This window comes from Eulemur rufifrons, chromosome 7 (assembly GCF_041146395.1).
Source record: "Eulemur rufifrons isolate Redbay chromosome 7, OSU_ERuf_1, whole genome shotgun sequence".
NCBI lineage: Eukaryota > Metazoa > Chordata > Mammalia > Primates > Lemuridae > Eulemur > Eulemur rufifrons.
In genome coordinates, this window is record NC_090989.1 from 160,758,751 (window position 1) to 160,779,415 (window position 20,665).

Here is a 20,665-nt window from a genome sequence, read left to right on the forward strand (position 1 = left end):
GTGCGTACATGACAGAGACAAGATTTACTTTTTCTACCCACTAATTTTCACAGCCTGTTCACATCTGCATTTGGTAACAGTTTGGTTTTTACTTATTTGCTTTTCTTTGGTGTCCATGAATGGAAATAATACAAAATAGCACATGAAAGTAGACCACAAAAATGGAACTCTAATACAATTGACATTAACATTAAAGTTAGAAAGTGTCCGCAGGCACTTTTTTGCATCTACCTTACTCCTTGCTTTGAAGTATGAAGATAGTCATTGTTTGTAACTGGGAAATATTAAACACAACAAAAATGTTCCTCAGTGGAGAATCGAGTTAAAAATAAACTATATTCATCTATTTGATGCAACAATAAGCAGCAGTTAAAAAGAATGGGACATAGCTTTCATGAAGTGAATGGACAGTGTTACACCCATACAATAGAATATTTTTCAGTGATAAAAAAGCAGTAAATTATTAAGCCACGAAATGGCATGGAGGAACCTTAAATGCATATTACTAAGAGAAAAAGGCCAATCTGAAAATGCTACATATTGTATGAGTCCAATGATATGGTATTCTGAAAAAGGCAAACTATGTAGACAGTAAAAAGATCAGTGGTTGCCAGAGGTTAGTGGGAAAGGAGGATGAAGAGGTGGAACAGAGGATTTTTTAGGGCAGTGAAACTATTCTGTATGATACTAAAATGGTGGAGCCATGTCATTATACATTTGTCCAAACCGATAGGATATACAACACCAAGACCAAACCCTAATGTAAACTATGAATGTTGTGAACTTTGGGTGAAAAATGATGTGTCAATGGAGGTTCATCGATTGTCACAGATGTGCCACCCCGAAGGGGGATGTCGATAATGGAGGCTATGTATCTATGGAGTCATGGGGTTTATGGGAACACTCTGCACTTCCTGTTCAATTTTGCTGTGAACCTAAAATTGCTCTTAAAAAAAAAAAAAAGTGGCCGGGCGCGGTGGCTCACGCCTGTAATCCTAGCACTCTGGGAGGCCGAGGTGGGCGGATCGTTTGAGCTCTGGAGTTCGAGACCAGCCTGAGCAAGAGCGAGACCCCATCTCTACTAAAAATAGAAAGAAATTATATGGACAACTAAAAATATATATAGAAAAAATTAGCCGGGCATGGTGGCACATGCCTGTAGTCCCAGCTACTCGGGAGGCTGAGACAGGAGGATCCCTTGAGCTCAGGAGTTTGAGGTTGCTGTGAGCTAGGCTGACACCACGGCACTCACTCTAGCCTGGGCAACAGAGTGAGACTCTGTCTCAAAAAAAAAAAAAAAAAAAAAAAAAAGTCTATTTAAAAGGAAAAAAAAAGCAAGTTGCACAGTCAAATAAAAATAATAACAACTCATGTCCTTAAAAAATCATCACAAACTAACTTTTGTATCTCTATATATCTATCTAATTATATTTAAACATCTGGAAGGAGACACTAAACGGATAACCAGGATGATACCTGAGGAGGTAAGTGGGAGCAGGGCACGGTGGGGACACTGTTAGCTCTATCTCTGAAGTTTGATTTTTTAAAGGGTGAGAATGTATTCCATGTTACTTGTATAATTAAAAATAAAATAGTTTTTCTCTTTAAAATATTCATTTTGTATTTTATGCTAAAGTATTCAGAAGTAAATGGCAGATATGATATTCTACTGTTAAATACTTCAGTATTCATCTCTAAAATATAAGAACATTTTTGCACCCTAAAATTTTTTTTAATAGTAGAAGCAGCAGAAAAGATCTTCTACTAAAATATTTAGGGGGTTCAAGTCATCTCTTTCCAAAAGGAATGCAAAGGATTGGCCAGCTAAGATGGTCTCAAAGAAAAATCTAAACACCAAGTGTGGAGAACTGATTTAACGGCTATTGCAAGGTCTTCCTAAAAGCAACTTTTATATAATGTTTTCTATTCTCCCCTTTACTGACACTAACAACTTCATATACCAACAGGTCAAAATCTATTGTACTTGTATTTTTTTCAGTCATTTGTGTTACAAAAGTAACACAAGACAAAGCTTGTCAAAACAGACTGAGTGTCTTACGCAGGACTTAATCTAGAATCGTCAGAGCCCTAAAGGGTCAATGTATAAAATTCAGGGCATCTTCAAGCTTGGATGGAAAAAAATACATATCTTTATTTTCATCAACAATTGAAATTTAGGATTTCCTTCCAGTATTAATGGAGGCCACAAATCAGAGAAGCATTCTCAGACTTTTGACTGTCAACATATGTTTTCAAATGACAGTGGAGGTAATTCAAAATATCATTTATTCTTATCATCTCACTGAAGGTCTAGTAGTTATTAGACTTGTTGCCAGATCTTGTTTCCTAATTCATTAGTTAAGAAGCACATAAATTTGTTTTTAAAATATTTTTAGATTTCAATATAACTGGTTTGCTATAATCTTATGTAATTTACTTTAAGCTCATATAAACAGTCTTCGGGGGCAGGGGGTATTCCTGAGTTTCACAAGATGCCATAGGTTAAGAACCCCTGGAACTTCATATTCTCATCCCTGTAATTCCATTCTCCCAACCTAAGCACTATCCAGAATACAGTGTATGTTCTTCTATGCTTCTTCCCTTACATAGACAAATATATGTAAATGCATAGGGGCATAATATTAATATTATATATATATATAATGTGTTCTCTAATTGTATTTTACACTTATGTTCTGTAATATAGTTACAAGTCTCTACATAATTCAGGCATTTGTGATGTTTCCAGTTTTGGGCTATTATAAAAAATTCTGTAATAAAAATCTTTGTGTGTGTTTCTTAATGTACTGTGTTTCTTTTAAATTTCATGATCAGTTCTATTTATGGCATACTTGTGCCAACCGCAAAGACCTTCAAACTTAAGTGTAATGTTGATTTTGTCTAATGAAACCAATAGCAACAACAGCTAGTATTTTTTGCACTCATGATGGGTCAGGTGCTAAGTACTTTACATGAATTAACTCATTTTAATCCTTACAACTTTAAGACAGGGCACTGTCACAATTTCTGTTTTACAGGTGAGCAAACTGAGGTACAGAGCGATGTTCAGTCTCTTGTAACTCTGGTGACACCAAACTTGTAACTCTGGTGACAAACTCAAACAAACAGGTATTCTGGGGCACAGGAACCCTCACTTAACTTGGGCCCCATCAATATCTTTGAAGGGGAGATGGAACAGATGAACATGCTGACTTATACTTTGTTACATCATCAGCTTCGGAGAGTGTCTTGAAACTCCTTGGAATTTCTTTGTCACTATGCTTTTCAAGAGGTGAGTCAAAGAGCAAAGATCACAGCAATTACTATCACCCACTGCCTAATCTATTAGGCCAAAGACAAGATGCAAGATGCCTATGTTAACAATGAGCAAATTTGCCACCAGCGATGACAGCACAGAACCACCTTTAGACTGAACGTAGGGTCTTCACTACCTTAGGCCCAAACAATTTCACAGGCAGCCAGGACAGATCATAAATCCAAAACATAAAAATGCCAACAGGTCAAATACAAGCGTGTGCTAATGAAGACCCAGTCTCAGTGACAAGCCTGGTCTCCTCAGTGATAAGAGCATTATTAAACTCTCCCACGTAATTCATCAAGGCCTCATGCTGGCCAGGGCGAGGCTAATCTCCCCAGTTGGCAAGTTCCAGAACAGACCAATAGAAACAAAACCGCAGAAATTATATCTTTTTAAATTATCTGGACTCTGCTGAGCAGAGATAAAATAATCTTGTTGCTATTCCGTGTCTGGTTTAACATTTCTTAGCAATGAAATACCGTTTAGCTTAATTGAGACAGGAAAAGATTTTTTTCTCTCTTCTATATCAACCCCAGTGCTTTCAGTATCCACGTGACAAGGTAAATAGTTGGAATGCACAGGTCATGGAAATTAGGAGATGCCTGTCATAAACCTTAAAGCTGGTTTGCCAATAAGACCAGCTAAACGCCCTGTACATCATCCTGCAGAATGAAGGACTCCAGCAACTTGGTCCTTTCCTCCCTGAAATTCTGATTAATATTTACCCCAGAAAACCCATGCTAGTAAAAATAATACTGAGCATCTCAGAAATACTCATATGAGTAACTCAATCTGAGACTCATTTATTCATTCATTCATTCATTTACCCCAGACATATTAACGGAGCACCTATGATTGATGGTATGTATTTGCTTTGAAGGGGTTCACAGGCTATTGGTAAACTTGTAAACAGATCATAACTGTACCATATATTGTAATAAATTCAGGAACAGCTTGCTGAACCTCTGAGTGATCAGAGTCCAAAAGATTTCTTAGTATCACACATCTGGGATAAATATGTTCATCTTCTGCCTTAAATTTTAAGAATTCTACCTCCCTTCCTCACCCTCTCCTTTTTTTCTTTTGAAATGCTATTGACTTTTTTAACATTTATCTGTCCTTTTCCTTTTAGTCATTCATACAATAGAAAAGACTTTAAGCTTACCTTCATTCAATGTTTATTGTGCACCTACTATGGGCTGGGCCCTGTTCCAGGCACTGGGGCTATAACAAGAGTGGAACACAGCCCACAGCCCTCCCTAGAAGGAGCTCACTGCTGGCTATAGAGGGTGACAAGGAAGCAGGCATCCCAATGCTGTAGGATAAAGGCTAGGACAGGGACACAGGCCTAGGATGGCAGCAGGTGGGTTGGGTAGGTGGAGGGTAGTGATGGTAGGGAACCGCTGGAGGGAGGAATATGAAAGAATCCTGGAGAGTCTGGGAGCCTCTTAGAAGGGAGCTGGATATGAAGGATAAGTAGGCATGAGCCAGGTGAAGTATGGGAGAAAGGGGATTAGCATGTATTCCAGATATAGGGGAATAACACGCGCAAAGTCCTGGTGGCAAGATAGACCATGAAGAGTTTGAGAAACTGCAAGAAAACCAGCAATGCTGGCCTGCATGTGGACAAGGTGGAAAGGAGTGGTTCAGGAGGAAGGTGGGCAGGTGGGCAGGGGCTAGATGGTGCCAGGCTTTGGAAGCACTGCAAAGAATCTGGGGACCTGAAGGCAGGCATGACAAGACTAAGTTTGTACTTTAGAAAGACGGCTCTGGCTGAAGTGTGGAGGACAGGCTGGAAAGAGGCCAGTGAGGAGGCCACAGAGATGCTGAATGGTGCTAAGTAGCAAAGCAGTGAGGGTCTGCGATCTTATTGGTGAGCTCCAGAAAAGGCTACTCCACTGTTAGCCAACTGCAACTCAGCTCTTCCTCAACTACTCTCCTTAGAGGAAAGGGAAGGGGTGAGATTCGAGCATTTGCCACGTGGACTTCTGTGTAGACTTCTCAAAGGGGACAGAAGAGATGTTATAACAACAACATATGGATCTCAAAAGCACTGAGAGGTGTGAGCACGTTCTTCCCAAGTATTCCTTGCCAGAAGCTTAAATAAGGTTCATCTTGGTGGCTGCAAGTTGGCAAAGCAAATGCAGGAAGAATGTGAACTCCAATCCTGTCTTACCCCGCATCATGGTCCAGCCACGCACTCACGTGGGGAAGCACTACCGGCATGGAACGGCGGCCTACCAGCTCCATCGCCACCAATCAAGAGAGGAGCCTGGGCCCTACCAGGGGCTCCCCTAAAGGGTGGGGTATAAGCAAACATCCCATCTCAAGTCACAGGCTTAACAAGGGACCAGCTATGTGGTGGAAGAGAGATGGGCCAGAGAAACCTGAAAACAATCCCCCATGCCTGTAGGTTCCACAAAAACACTCAATGGCTCTAAACTTCATTTCCATCTCTCACTGCCAGAGGGGTATAAACCTGTTCACAGGTTCAAAAAATATCCATGCCTTTAAGCCAGGAATTTCATATCATTTTATCCTACTGATAAAGGAAATTACACAAAGATATTCTCTGATGCCCATCAGTGTTATTTATAATAGTGCAAAGCTGGAACTTATCTAAACACCCAATAAAGGATTGGCTGAATAAATCTGGTGCATTCATTTGACAAAGCACCCTGCTGTTATTAAAAATAATGTTCTTGAAGAATGTCTCAAGATATGGTGATGTGCTCTCAATATAGTAAGTGAAAAATATGGGAATAAATTAATTTGTGTTATGATTCCAATTTTAAAAAACTGTGTGAGCTTATATAAATTTTAAAAGTTGGTTAACATATATATGCTATTTAGAGATACATGTACTTAGCAAGTTTACAGACAGGCAAGGCAGAAATAAACTTCAAACTCAGCAGAGTGAGTGTTTTGCAAGGGTCTTCGGCTTTCCTGTTAAAGACATATTTCTTCAGTCATATGGTAGCTATGTGGGGCTTTACACCATCTTTATAACATTTTGTATGCCTGAAATATTTTTCATAATGAAAAAATGTTAAAGGTGTGTGTATAACGACAGGAAGGAAATACATCAAAATGTAGTTATTGCTTTGAGGTGGGATTGTCATACTTCATTGTTCACATTGTCTAAATTTTTTACAAAGAACATATATTCTTTTTCACCTTCTAAATTATTTTATCATTGGAGGCTATTTTTATGTCCACCCAGAGCTCATTTGTTTTTTGAGCAAAGCAGGTTCTAGTGCTGAGCTGTTCCCGCCCTCGGAACATACCTGCCTCTCCCACCAAGCGTCTTTCCTGGGGGAGTCCCAGCCTATGGCTCAGGCATCTCTTACATGTTAGAACTTAAACTAGAAAATTTAAATTCTGTGGGGGAGGCGAGCTCTCTGAAGCCATCCCACTCGTATCCTCTGACGTGAGAGGAGATTCGTAGGCGGCTGCTGGGAGCCTTCTGCACTCTACAGATTGTTCTCAAAAGTGTACATTGCTTTTTATTTTTCCTCTAGAATAGTTGTGTTCTATCCTGCCAGGAAGCTGGGGGCTCAGCCGGGGGATTGGGTGAAGTGGTGGGGAAAAAATAGAGACCAATTATATCATCAACTAGCAATGACTCTCCAGTCCAAATTCATTTTTCACTAAGTGCTGGGGGTGGAGGGTGCGAGAACAATTATTTGGAGATATGTCACCCATCACCAGACTTTACGGCCCTTCCAGTTTCCTCTATGAGAGGAACTCTAAATATGGCATCTTGGCTAGGGTCCATGAACCGCCTAAAATCACACATCAATGGTAAAATTTTCAGGAGCCCAGTGCTATCACCAGATCCCCCAAAGAGTCAGAGTGACACATCCTCCTCCTCCTAACAACTGAGGATTCCTGTTCTGTAAGAATAAGCTCTTTTCTCAGCTTACTCACTCCTACTTGGTCTCTTAAGTCCAAGTTCAATACGGGGTTGGAGAGGGTCTCAGTAGGAAAACTCCCCTCCAGGCACCTAACAGAACCATCATCCAGACTTTAAAGCAAAGCAACATGTCAGTGGGAATGTCTGATGTCATCATCACTCAGATGCCCTGAAGGGTTCTATATGGCACTTACTTTTTGATCAAAGTGGGATTTCATCTGTGTTAACATTTCCCAACTTTATGTCACAGATAAATTTCTTTAAAAGGGGTACATATTAGGGGAGCTCATTGATTGGTTTTGTTTTTGTTTTTTAACCCATCAATCATGATGGGTACACATGGTCATACAGAGTGTACAGTGGACTTCGGAAACTCAGAAGGGGAGAAGGGGGAGGGGAAGGGATCAAAAATGACCTTTCGGGCGCAGTGTAGATGGTTACACTAAAAGCCCTGACTTCACACTATACAATTCACCCATGTATCAAAAAACCAATTGTACCCCCTAAATCTATCGATATAAAAATAAATAAATAAATGTTAAAAATAAATCAAAAAGTACATGGAATAAAAAAATAAATAATAAAGCCATCAATCAACTGTATTTAGCAAGAGCCCACTGTGTACCAAACATTGGGCTGGGACTCAATAGAAATTTGACCTGGTCCCCAAATGACACCTGTCCCCTCAAGCACACAGCTGGTGAATATCTTTCCACTCATCAAATGGAATCGAAATTGAGAGTTACTCATATTACTTTCCCAAAGCCTTGCATCCTCTGGTATGAGTCATCCAATGGAACCCACCTTTTCTTTCTCTCAGATACTTTCCACTACACATAGAAGCAGACTCAGAACAACTCTTCAGTAATGCTGCCAGTCACTAGGGTCTGGGAGTCTACTGGATATCACCATTTAAAAGCACAAAGATAAAATCCCTTTGGGTAGCCCACAAAAGCCATTTGTTTATGAGAACAATTAACTTATTGGACTCATATTCATTGAGCCATCGTTGCCTTTATGGCAAAACATCTTCTCCTGGGTGGCTCTACCCACCACTTAATTCAATTCAACTCATCTATCCTGAGTGTCTGCTGGATACGAGGTACTTAAAATTAGTCACACTCCCCCCATGGCCACATGGGGATCTGTCACACCTCCTGTCTCTCCACGTGATTTTAATGGTCAGTGCAGCCTGCAAAGCAGCAGTGTTCACGTCCCTCCAACAGCTTCTAAGATTCTTCTAATTCTATAACTATCATACTACTATGTGGCAATATATGGAGGAAGCTCAGCCCAAGTTCTGGAAGCCTGTTTGCCAAGATCCAGGAAAAATGGCAGGTAAATCAGAAATGAAGTTTGGCCAGGGCCGAATCCCTAAGCTTAGCCCTGCTAGTGATGATGGGGTAGACTTCTCTTCTAGAAAAGTGCCCTTACTGTGACAAAACCTGACACATGAGATGGTTAAGAAAAAGGGAAAACATTATCCACAGCTGCACAAGGAGAAAAGAAGTTGAATTATCCATTTTCTGAGACTTAAATGACTTTGATAGGGAGACGAAGCCATTGATGCCAATTGAGAGAAAAACCAATCACAACTCATAATGGCAAAGTATTCTTTAATATAAGAGAGTTTAGTGGATCTTTGATAACAAAAAAAATCTGGAGACATGCTTTCCTGAAAAATAAATATCAATAGATAGTTGAGGAAAAATGTAAGATGAGGCACAATCTTAGAAATGACCTGGGTTAAAGTCTTGCCTGGGTCACTACACCTCCCGGGGCTTCTATTTCTTCGTTTGCAAAGTAAGGGGACTGGAATACATGACAGCTAAGGGCTCTGTAAATGCTGACAGTCTTTACATGCTGAAAGTGTTTAAATTCTAAAAGTAGATTTCCACAAAATTTTAAAAATTCAAACACAAAAGGTCTTATTGCTGATACGGGACATTCCAAAACTTCATTTGTCAATAACAAAATACTCTGTGAGTAAAGTAAAACCGAGAAGAACATCATCTTTTTGTCCTGTCACTGTGGCAACCTAGGAAGCTTGCCCAACTCCATTCATCTGGTGGTCCAAAGACGGGAACAGACAAACACCATATGGTGAAATAAAGACACTCAACTGCATTAATTAGATGGCAGCTCAGGCTCACTCCATCATGGCTGTTTGCATCACATAAAAATCTGCAATAATTAAAAATAACTAAAAGAACATTGTTTATACTGGTAAATAATTGTCATCAGATGACTACCTAACAATCCATATTAAACGAGTTTCACATATTCACAAAGGTTTTAGACCTGATTCCAAACCTTTTTTTTTTAAGCGAATGATAAAACAGGCCCAGAGGGGGAAAGTGACTTGCCCAAGGACACACTGCTAGTTATAGGTAGAGCCAAGATCACGACTTGGTTCTTAACTCTTAACATGGAAGCCCTCTCACCTCATAAGAGCAGCTTTCAAGGTCTCTGTAGAGAAGAGAGACCAGGGCCTAACATTAATGGATCCACAAAGCACAGTGCCTAAACCCAAGGAAAACATAAAAGATGAATAGACGGGGGAGCCCCGAGAGAGCCTGAATTCCCACCCTACGCCCAGCCCCTGGATAATGAGGGTGTCACAGGCCCAGGTAGGCTTCCAATCTGGTTAGCGGGGAGAAAAGGAGGCCATGCAAAGAAAGCTGCTGAAAGTAAGCATCCAAGGACATGGCCTAAAAAATCCATGGAAGCTTTTTACCTCCATCTTCATCAACATTCCACTACCAAGTCACTTAAGCATCTTTTGCAAACTTCTGCTTAAACAATAACACAATGAGGCTAACGTTTGGTGGGTACCTAGTACGTACCAGGCGATGCGTTTGGTATTCTCACTTTTATTGTCTTATTTAACTCTCATAAAAATTTTGCTAAGTCTTTTCATCCCTATTTTGCAGATGAGGAAACAGGTGAGGAAAAGTGTCACACAAATGGTAAGTATAGAATCTGATTCAAACTGAATCCAAAGGTGCTCCCTCCACTGTGCCGCTATAGTCGCCGCTATATTCTTTGCTATAGTCGGGCCAAGCCACTAATTTCACCCTCAAGGAGGGTAAATATTTGGTCCATCTTCTTGAATTAGCCTCTAAAACAGCACAGCAGGATTTTTCTAGATTCTACCCAGATGCACTGAGTTCACAACTCATTTTAGGAGGGAAAAGACATAGGTGATAAACAACTCAGCTTGGAAGTTTAAGTTGGCCACACAGCGTTCTCCAGTGAAATGAATTAAAAAAAAAAAAATTGCTCCCAAGTCATAACTTCCAGAGTCAGATCCCAGAAGCCCACTTCAAGTACACAACATATTAACAAATATCATGTGTAGAGATGCCAGGGGGGGCAGAAAGAACTGACTTACACTTATGTCGAGACTGCAAAGGCTAACAGCATCTTCATCCTGGGCGCTCTGCTTCCGTTTTCGCTGCAAAACAAACGATAAAACAAAGTTCAAATGTAAACGGGGAGTACGGCTTTGACGAAGGAAAGAAAAAAGCCACCAAACAGCACATGCAATCCTTACCATTTCCACCATGCTACTCAGAACCTTTAACCAAGCTATGTAAATGAACAGTTCTAAGAAAACCTGAGAAATTACGAGGAACTATTAAGCTCTAGGATAATTGGTTTATATTATTATTCTTACTCATGCTGCTACATTTTGTTTGTTTCTGTGTTTCCCTTTTTCTAAATGTCGCCATATATCAAGGTTTAGAAATTTAGGTACAAAGTTCAGATTCTGACTAATTTGTAAGAAGAGATTAGACTGGAAAGAAAATCTAATTCACTTGAAGATATTCCATTTTTAGAACTGCTTTGTACTTGGGTAATTTAAATTTGTTCTAAAACCCAGCCCAGGTCCTAATGTAATCACAGAACCACGATGCTGGAAATAATCTTAGACATCTTCTCTAACCTTCCTATTTTGTAGCCATAAAACCCAAAATTCAGAAAAGTCACCATTGAACTGAAGATAATTGTATTTGAAATGAACTTATAAATCTTTGACTAAGGCAGTGTGCCAAATTAGACTTGGAAAAATCTTTTTTCATTTTTATGAAAAGAAAAGAAATTTCATCTACAAACCACAATAAAGCTCATCGAAGATACATTCATTTCTCTTCTGCATCCTTAGCTTAACCAACCAGTCAAGTGTTTCGTGTCTCTAATCCGTGCCTTGCTAAGTCCCAAGCTACCAAAAGACCAGAATCACTGGCATGAGGTTATAGGAGAGTCTAGAGACATCTGGACTCTTCAATTCCCAAAGAAGTCTACCTCCTCCCTCCTTCTCTATCAGAACTCTGAGCTTGGACAAAGGCCGGGATTGGAAAGCAACCACAACTGTTCTTGTCCGTATTACTATAATTGTTCTATAATTTCTTCACTTCAAGAAAGCTAGTTGAGCATCTACTATGGGCCAGGCCCTGTGTTTGCTCCCAGGAATGCAAAGGTCAGTAATTCCCATGGTTAAGGAACTAATATTCACGTAGCAGAGACAGACCTATTACAATTAACTATAACGCGGTAAGATCCAAACGTCTTAGAGAAAGTCACTTCACTTAACCCTTTCTCAACTCCAAGGTGAGGGGCAGGGGTGGTGGTGATGACATTAACTTCTATTCTCAACGGGAGAAGAATAAATGCAGTAATGCGTTTTAGACCCTAGCAGAGTGCCTGGTATACAGCAGGTGCTCCAACATGGGTCGGAGAACTCTAGAAGCACAGTGAGGGAGGTCTTCCCGGAGGATGAGGCTTTTGAATAGGTCTAAAGGAAGAATAAGTTTGCCAGACCGGGGGCGGGGGGGGGGGGGGCGCGGGGATTGGGGACTCTTTTTGCATAGGTAGCTACCTAGATACTTAACATCTCAAAGGCGCACATGGTTCCATCCAGAGCAGTAGAGTTCTAGATCTATATATTTTTCCACTGAAGCAGTGGTGCCGCATGCACAGAATCACCTGAGGAATGATTTAGAGATGCTGATGCCAGGAGCCATTCCAGGATGGCACCCAGGAATCTGCATTAATAAGCTCACCAAGCGATTTTTAGGAAGTCAGATACTCCACTCAGAGACTTGGGGGGAAAAGGGGGCTTGAAAAGATGACGCCGACAACCACTCCAGGCACACTTGCTATTTTTGAGGATGCTTCATGTTTGTACAGGGGCCTGGCTCTTATTGATTCCCCATCCAGGTACAATTAAAAACAGCTCTGTGGTGTCAGTGAAACAAATTCACTGGTTTATATTTGTATGGTGACTTTCTGAGGCAGGTACAGGCAAGGGATTCCCATGATACAGGGAAATAAACTGAGGTCAGGTGAGAGAAGCAATTTGCTCAAAGTTACATGGCTACAGTGTAACACTCTGAATCCAGGATTCTAATTCCTAGGGCAAAGCCCTTTCCCTACACCACTTAAAGTATGTGTGGCAAATAGGTTATGTCTCACCTGCCACCTGGAACGTCTGGTAGGGTCTGCCTGGGGCACTGTATGGAGAAGGAATACACGGCATTCTCCCACGGCATAGCAAGTGGGAGAATGCTGTGATCAATGAGCAACATGCGCTCAGGTGTGGTGTGGGGAACAGCTGCCCGGGTGTCCTGCTTCCTAGAGTAAACCATGCGCTTCCTGAGTTCAGCTTCTCTTGCCTTGAGAGGCTACAGTATTACACCTGGGAACTTGGGAGGTGCCATGAGGAGGTTGAGGCTCTGGGATGTTATCCATACATGAGAAATAATGCCTGCCAGGACAGGCTGTTTTGAGGACCATAGGTGATGTGTGACAAGGCCTGGCACATAGTATGTGCACAATAAATGGCAGCTCCTGTTATGTGTTTTGCAGACACAGACGTCTGCTGCTACCGGGTATTGTCAGATAATAGAATTTTATGGTGTTATACTTCTATTCTTAGGGCTCAACAATTTTGTCAACCTGACATGCTGATGGTAGCCTCGTACCCCTAGACGCCACACTGGTGGAGGAGAGGGAATAATAAGAGAAGCTCTTCACCTCACAGGCACGCAGCCCTCTTCGGGTCAACTCAACATACTACCCAGCTCCTCTAACCCAGTTCCTGCCAGACACTTCCATATGCCCCAAGTGTCAAGTTCAGAAGACAAATGTCCTCTAATGGCCTTTTTAATTAAGCCACAGACAGTTAATCTGGGATAAAATGATCTCCTTAAGAAACCCACACATTTTACAACATAAAAGCTGCTTGGATTATGAAAGTGGATTTTCTTTTCCATTTTCATTACATACAGTGGTGACCGACCACAGCTAGCAACAAAAAAGCAGCCTGAAGTTTAAACTCTGGGCTCGAAGCAAAAATTTCACAAGGCCTTGCTTAACCGTTTGTAACTTCACTCTATGTTCACTGAGCACTTTTGACATGCAAAGCCCTGTCCTGGGATATAGCACCGAATGAGCCAGGCATGTTCCCTGCCCACTGGTTGGGAGCACAAAGAAAACAAAATTACAGATTGTGATCTCTGCTGTGAATGAGTCAGACAAGGTGGTGAGACAGAGACTAGCAGGGGGGACCCATTTTAGAAAGATAATTTTATTTAATTGTTTGTTTTCTGGGTTTTGGTTGACCTTCTCATGAGACATAAGCCCATGGAAGCAAGACTTGGTCTGTCATGGTCACAATACCAGAGGCTGGCCTGGTACAATACCTGCTACATGGCCAGCATCCCCCCAAAATAGTATTTCTTGATTTTTTTTTTTTGTTGTTGTTGTTGTTGTTGATGCCCTTGGTCTTCTTCCCATTGAGAAGCTTGTTGTCTTCACCAGTTACTTCAGAGGGGAACAAGTGGAGAATGTAGAGGGGACCCATAGGCATCCATCCCACCAGCCAGGCCTGCTCAGCTAACGCTGGGGATAAAGGGCTTGCAGGTGCAAGAGCCACACACAGGAACTGCATATCCCACCTGCCAGGAACTGGAATTTCTAAAATATTGGGAAGCTGAGCTCATGCCAATTATCTACAGAATAACTCCTGGAAGAAATCACCAGTTAAAAACAATCCACGGAGACATGGACAAATGAGCATCTCAGAAAGCAAGAGGATGCGGCAGGATGCTGCACTCATGTTGAACTTCAAAGCAATTCATTATGATAATAAGACTGATAATAATGACAGTGCTAGCCTATTACATGCTCACTGCATGTCAGTCACACTCACGGAGTTAAATCCTTACATAACGATCTCATTCCATCCTCACGACCACCCCATGAAGTAGGTAGGAACTATAATATAATTACCTCCATTCTACAGAGGAGGAGATGGAAGCTCAGAGAGCAGCAGGAATTTGTCCAAGGGTTTATGATTAGCAAGTGGCAGAGCCTGGATTCAGGCCCAGATCTGTCCCACTCCAAGCTATGTGCTTCCCCACCATGCTGTCCTAGCCCAGAGTCTGGGACGGCACATCATACCTGCAGAGAAGGTCTAAGAAGGTATTGAGCATGAGTAATGTGGGAGGAAACACCTTTGCAACTTTTATTCTATACTAGAGAATTGACCTTGAAGACCACAGCACGCTGTCTAGACCAAATCAATTTTGTGGTCCTTCCTAGTTTGAAGAGCTCCCACTCCCTGCCATTAGGTAGGCCAGGGCCTGCGCCAAGTCCCTGCCATTTTCCTTCCTCTGCATCAGTAACCACCGTTCAGTGACCTGGGGGAGTTCCTAGGCAGGAAGGACACCGTGTGTGAACTGTGCCTTTACACACTTGCTCCGACAGGTTCCCAGCCAATAGGAGGAGCTGAGGACCCACCCTGTTATTCTTGTCAAATTTACTTCCCTTTCAACCATGAAAACAAAGTACCTTGGGTGAGCCCAGTAATTGCGCTATAGTCTGTGCTCTCTGGTTTCAGCACATAACTTTAAACCCCCAGTGCCCTACGCCGAGCAGTAGGTCAGTGAATAATTTCTGAATGGGTGACTAAAAGTAAGACTGAATAAAAGAGGCCAGTGTTCTAGAGGGGACGCCCTTCCCTTCCGCTAACCACCTGGCAGCCAAAATTAAATCAAAACCTCAAAAGCGAAGGTCACTGAAGGCTGAAATTCTTCAACCTCAGATTTCCTTGGAGACTTAAAACCTGCCAGTTCAAGCTAAGATTCTTGCTTTTCAAATAAGAAAGAGCTTTTTCCTTACTAGTGGAGGCATTTATTTTCCTTAAAATACATAGACATGTTAAATGAAATGACAGTTGTTTACACATTGGTCCGAGTGGGACTTTGGCCATTTCTACCACTCCTACAAGAAGGAATGTCAGATCTGTTCAAGGGTGAGGCGCATCCGTGACCAACGAATCTATCCATGCACTGCCTTAAGCAATGGCATGGACACTCAGTCTCTGTGCTTGAAGAGCAAGTAATCCAAGACTGATAACACCTCACACTGAAAGGAAACAGCCAGCAGAGCCAAACCATAAATGAACTTAATGGGCACCTGAACTCTTTGTCTCAACACCTACGTACCCACCTGGGGGTGGGGAGGAAAGGCAGTTACAGAGGAGAATTTGTGGGAATGACGGACCTGGGTGTAGTATCTGAGTCCTTAGCCCCACAGATTACGTATTTGATGGAGACAATTTCTAGAAGTGCCAGAGTACTGTAAAACCCCTCCCATGCTTCTTGAATCAAAAAACAACCAGGAGGTCCCTTTGTTAATTTGCAATAGAGCAAAGCCCTGTATTACACACATGTTCAGATGTGAGGTCTCAGAGAGATGTGAGTACCCCTGGATGGATCAGGTGAACTCTGCCAGAGACTCGTTACTGATCACGCCACGGTGCTGTCCTGAATCCTTAAGCCTTCACCTGCACTTTCTGACCCACTTTTACAATGCATTATTGTTTCCCGGGCCACTCTGTGGCTATCTCCTTTTAAGATTGGCTACTTTCTGATAGCACTAGAGAGACGTCTAAATCTCATCACTAAATGACCCATGAACAAACTGCTTTTTCTGCTGTTCTAGGGGAGGCTCTCTGTGAAGAGCACCGATCCTATCCTCAGCTGATGGGTTCTCAGAAGAGCTGGCCCTGGTCCAAGCCTTAATATCTTATCCTTAGCTGGCTTGGCTTCCATCCTCTCAAGACCCAAATTCCTCTTGGAGTCCTTTGCAGTTTTGGGAGAATCACCAGGTGCCTTCCAACACACAAGTGGAGGGATGCAAATGCCAGAACTGGGCACCTGCTGTGATCCAAGCACTGTGCTCCCAGTTCAATGGACCATCCCATTTAAGCTTCTCCTTAACCCCGCTTAAGTAGGCACTGTTGTGTTCATTTTGCAGAAACGGGCCCTGAAGCTCAGGAAGGCTGTAGTAACTTCCTCAAGGTCACGCAGTCAGTGCGCGCTGGAGAGGGGAATTTCCTGAGGCCAGCCTGACTGCCAAACGGCTGATCTTTCTGCCATATGATGCTATTTCTCCATTTATATTGTTTAAAAATACGTGTCTCCTTTAAATTAATATATTAGAATAATGTAAAATACAATTAAATATAATGTGTTTCAAAACAATATAAAAAGGCTCACAAAGCATTTAACTATATACCTCAATGAAATTAAGAGCACAAATGAGACAGACCGAGTTCAAAATCCAGCTCCACCTTTTGCTACTTGGCATGACTTTAGGCCAGTGACTTCTTTATTCTGTCATTCACTCAACTGAGGATCTAGTACACGCCAGGCAGGTTCTAGGTGTGTGGGATATAGCAGTGTCTATAAAATACTTCTACAAGCGTTGTTTTTTTCCATCATGGGTTTACTTCAAGGATTAAAGGAGATAAAACATTTAGAACAGGGCCAGCTATATGGCAAGAGATTTTTTAAAATGGTAATTATTATTGCTAGTATCACTATTACTGTAATTACTATTACTACTATTGTCACTGCTGGTATAATTGTTTTGTTGTTATGTGACACTAAGAGGGAGGCAGGGAGGATATTAGAGATGGGGGAGCCTGTAGGGTGAACGGCAGACCTGAGATGCTGTCAGACCCTCTTCCAATTACCTAGGTCCCACAGGGCCATCCACAGATGCTCTCTGGATACCTTCAGTCACGTTTGCAGTGTGTCGTTTCCATTTTTTTTTTTCACAAAGACAAGGACAAATGCAAGCCTGACTTAATTTTAAATGGCAAAGATTGAATTGATTAGTGTCAGAAAACCCTGTTATTTAATCACAGGGCTTTTCTATTTAATAACCAGGTGACCAGAGCAGCAAAAACGCACTGATGGAGAGAGTGCAGCTCCCGACTTGGCAGCAAATAGTCCCTGATTAGTTGTTTGTAATTATTCAATTTAAACCAGATCTTGAACCTTTTTGATTTATCTCTTTGCTGGCAAACAGCTTTGGTGGTTTCAGAAGCTTTGATGCCTTGCCTTTCATCTGCGCCTTCTTTGGGGAGAGATTAGCAAAAGGATTTTGTGTTCTTGTACTTGCCCTTAGCTGGAACTTGACTCGCTACACTCACATTTGAGCAGGAAGAGAATCCACATTTTGTTTTTCTCCGGTCTAAAGCTCCAGGGGTGAGCAGGAGAATTGAGAGAGGGAACCCCTACTCCATTTTTAATACATGGCTTTTTTTTTCTTTCCCCTTTTTAAAATAACATCCTCCCTTTTCCAGCATCCAGCCACCCTGGGACTTTTTTCTAGACTCTCTTCAATGTGCTCAGAGGGTAGAGAAACTGGAAATCATGATGCTTTCTGAGTTATGGGCAAATAATTTTGACTAACATAATATGCAATTTTGTGCTCAGATGCCATTAACTACAGTTTGAAGGTGTTGGGGGGCTCTACAGTCAGACCTGGTGAGTTTATGTCTTAGTTATGCCATACATTTATTGTGGAATCTTAGCCATATCACTTCACCTCTTTGAACCTCAGTTTCCTCATCTATAAAATGGGGACACTAATAGTACCACACTAATGTTATGAGAGTTAAATAGATCAATGTGTATAACGGCCTTCGCTCAAAGCCTGTCGCTCAATAGCTACTCAAATATTAACTATTAGTAGTAGTAGCAACAGCAGCAGTAACAGCAAGTGAGTGCAGGCACTAAGGGAAAAATCATGAAGAAAATACTTAAAATGTGTAAAAGTATACTCATTAACTTGATTTTGGCAAACTAGGAAAAACCCCTATTATGATTTTAGCCACAGAACGCCTGGCCCGTAGCTTGTTTGGGAGCAGAGATGAGACAGTATTAGCCAAGGAAAGGTCTTTCTCTCCCGTGGCAAGGAAAACATGTTCACCCGAGTAAATGGGAGGAGCAGGTAGCTGTAGCCAGCCTGCCAGTGCCACGTCTGACACCGCAGCTGACAAGCAGTAGGACTGTCATTCAACAGACATCTCCAGACCACTCTTCTCTCTAAAACACTCGAGGCCAGAGGAGCAGGAGAAAAAACAGAAACTTTGTCTACCCAGGGCAGAGGGCTGGCAAGAACATTTTCCAGAAAGATTGTCCCAGGAAAAAACCCATTATGGGTGGGAGAAGGGTTTCATATTCCCAAAGATGTTCAATAATGGGATGTGACAAGAAGCACAAAATCAAATTAACCAGAGCACTTTTTTCTAGGCCTTTTAAATTACTATAATTATTTTATAGTTTTTCCTGCTGGCTCTCAGGTGCACTGAATTGGGTTCATCAAAGTCCCTGGTTTATAACACACTATTATCACTGGAGCATCCCTGGTCCTCTTTTATTTATTTATTCACTTAATTTTTTAATAGTACAATAAACTCTTTATTAAAATTCTTCATGGATGAAATGGTGAAGCTATTATCAACAAAAATATTATCCATATATCCGTAGTTTAGGGAATGTCCAAATAGTTGTTTAATTTATAGAAAATTGCTCCATGTAACCAATCAACGTAGACTGCCCAAATGCATGATTCAAATTCAAAGTGCTTATCATCCCCAATAATACTGAGAATCTGAAATTACAAGGAGAGTTCTCAGTTCTTCATTCATATTTGGCTTGTGTTCCTGCCTTCTCCTACCTAGAAATGCCCCAGTGCTGGTGATACCTTACCAGCCACAACACCCCATGGACTCATGAGCAGTTCCCCAAATGCCAACAGGCCTTTAACCATCGGGAGAACAAGGCTTCCCTTCGGCCACTTGTGTCTGGAACATCTAGTCCTCGCAGCAATTGGCCGCACAAAGCAGAGATGAAAAATGCAAGAGAAATGGGCTGCACTTGCCAAGCTGCCCTGTAAATCAGGGCATTCCTTTAAATAAATAAAAGGCTCCCTTGCAGAACCATTTAGTGTTGTCTACCATATAGGAACTCACAATCTCAGTTGCTGAAGTTTGTTTTCTTCATTGTATATTCTGGCTGCTGAGGGTAGCCCCCCACTTCCTTCCCTTTGCTAGAATTTATAACAACCATCTATTAGGAATCCACTGCCTGCTGGGTGCTTTACATGCATTATATCCAATCCTTACAGCTGTACAAAGAAGTTGTTACACATAAGAAAACTGAGGCTTCAAGAGTTTGAATGACTTGACTGAGATTCCTCTATGAGTGTCAGATCCAGGTCCTTGTGCAGCAGATACTGCCAAACCACATCCCCTTCACAATCACCACTGCCCTGCACACTTCAGCTTTCCGCAGGCCAGAAATGCTGGGGAGTTAATGCCCCTGGCAGCAGCCTTCCACCCATGATGGACTGGAATTGGTAGATAACTATCCCAGCTTCCTAAGGCTCAGTGGGACGGCTCTGAGATACAGTCTCAGTCTTGGTTGCACACTGGAATCACCTGGGTCTACCCAACTATATTCTTCCTGAGGGCAGGGACTGCATCTCTTTTGTTACCCAATGTAGCTAGAGCAGCTTGCACGGTACCTGGTACTCAATAGGTACTCAATGAAATCTTTGTTGAATGAATGAAACTATATAGTAAAATTCATTTGTCTGAGTCTCCTGGGTTTCTATTGTGAAAATTCAGAAATGTCATGGGCTCCAGAATAAAAAATGATATTTTATGGCAGTACTTCTTAGCATTTAGTCTTCCTGAAAAGGTATTCTACATATTTAGATTTGCCATTTTGTAGGCAGGTGGGTTCATTTCTTTACATGTGTCAGTCAACAAACATTTGTTGAGCTTTCTCTGTGTGCTGGGTTAGGCCTTAGAAATGCTGGGAAAGTTCTGGACATGAAAGAATGCTAGTCTTAGTAAAACACTGTTTTCCTGGGAAATGGATTAAATGCTGGATAAATATGCTTTGATTCTGCAAAATCCAAGTCTCAGTTTCAGACTTCAGGATAAAAGTGATTGGGATAGACTTTGAAACAAATATTCAGGATTAGAAAATTTAGCACAAAGTGCTGTTCCCATTCTCTGCAGCCCATTTGTGGCTCATCACAAATCTTGCTTTTTACTC

The 20,665-nt window shown here is 41.6% G+C and overlaps 1 protein-coding gene across 3 annotated transcripts in view; it reads right to left on the minus strand.

Annotated features, from left to right (window-relative positions):
• The window catches only part of ARHGEF3 (Rho guanine nucleotide exchange factor 3), a 255,558-nt gene that overhangs the window by 125,159 nt on the left and 109,734 nt on the right, over nucleotides 1-20,665 (minus strand). For all 3 annotated transcript variants that reach the window (XM_069473719.1, XM_069473720.1, XM_069473721.1), the window contains one exon: nucleotides 10,630-10,692. In XM_069473719.1, coding sequence (XP_069329820.1) covers nucleotides 10,630-10,692 — 63 coding nt within the window. The remainder of the gene's footprint in view (nucleotides 1-10,629; nucleotides 10,693-20,665) is intronic.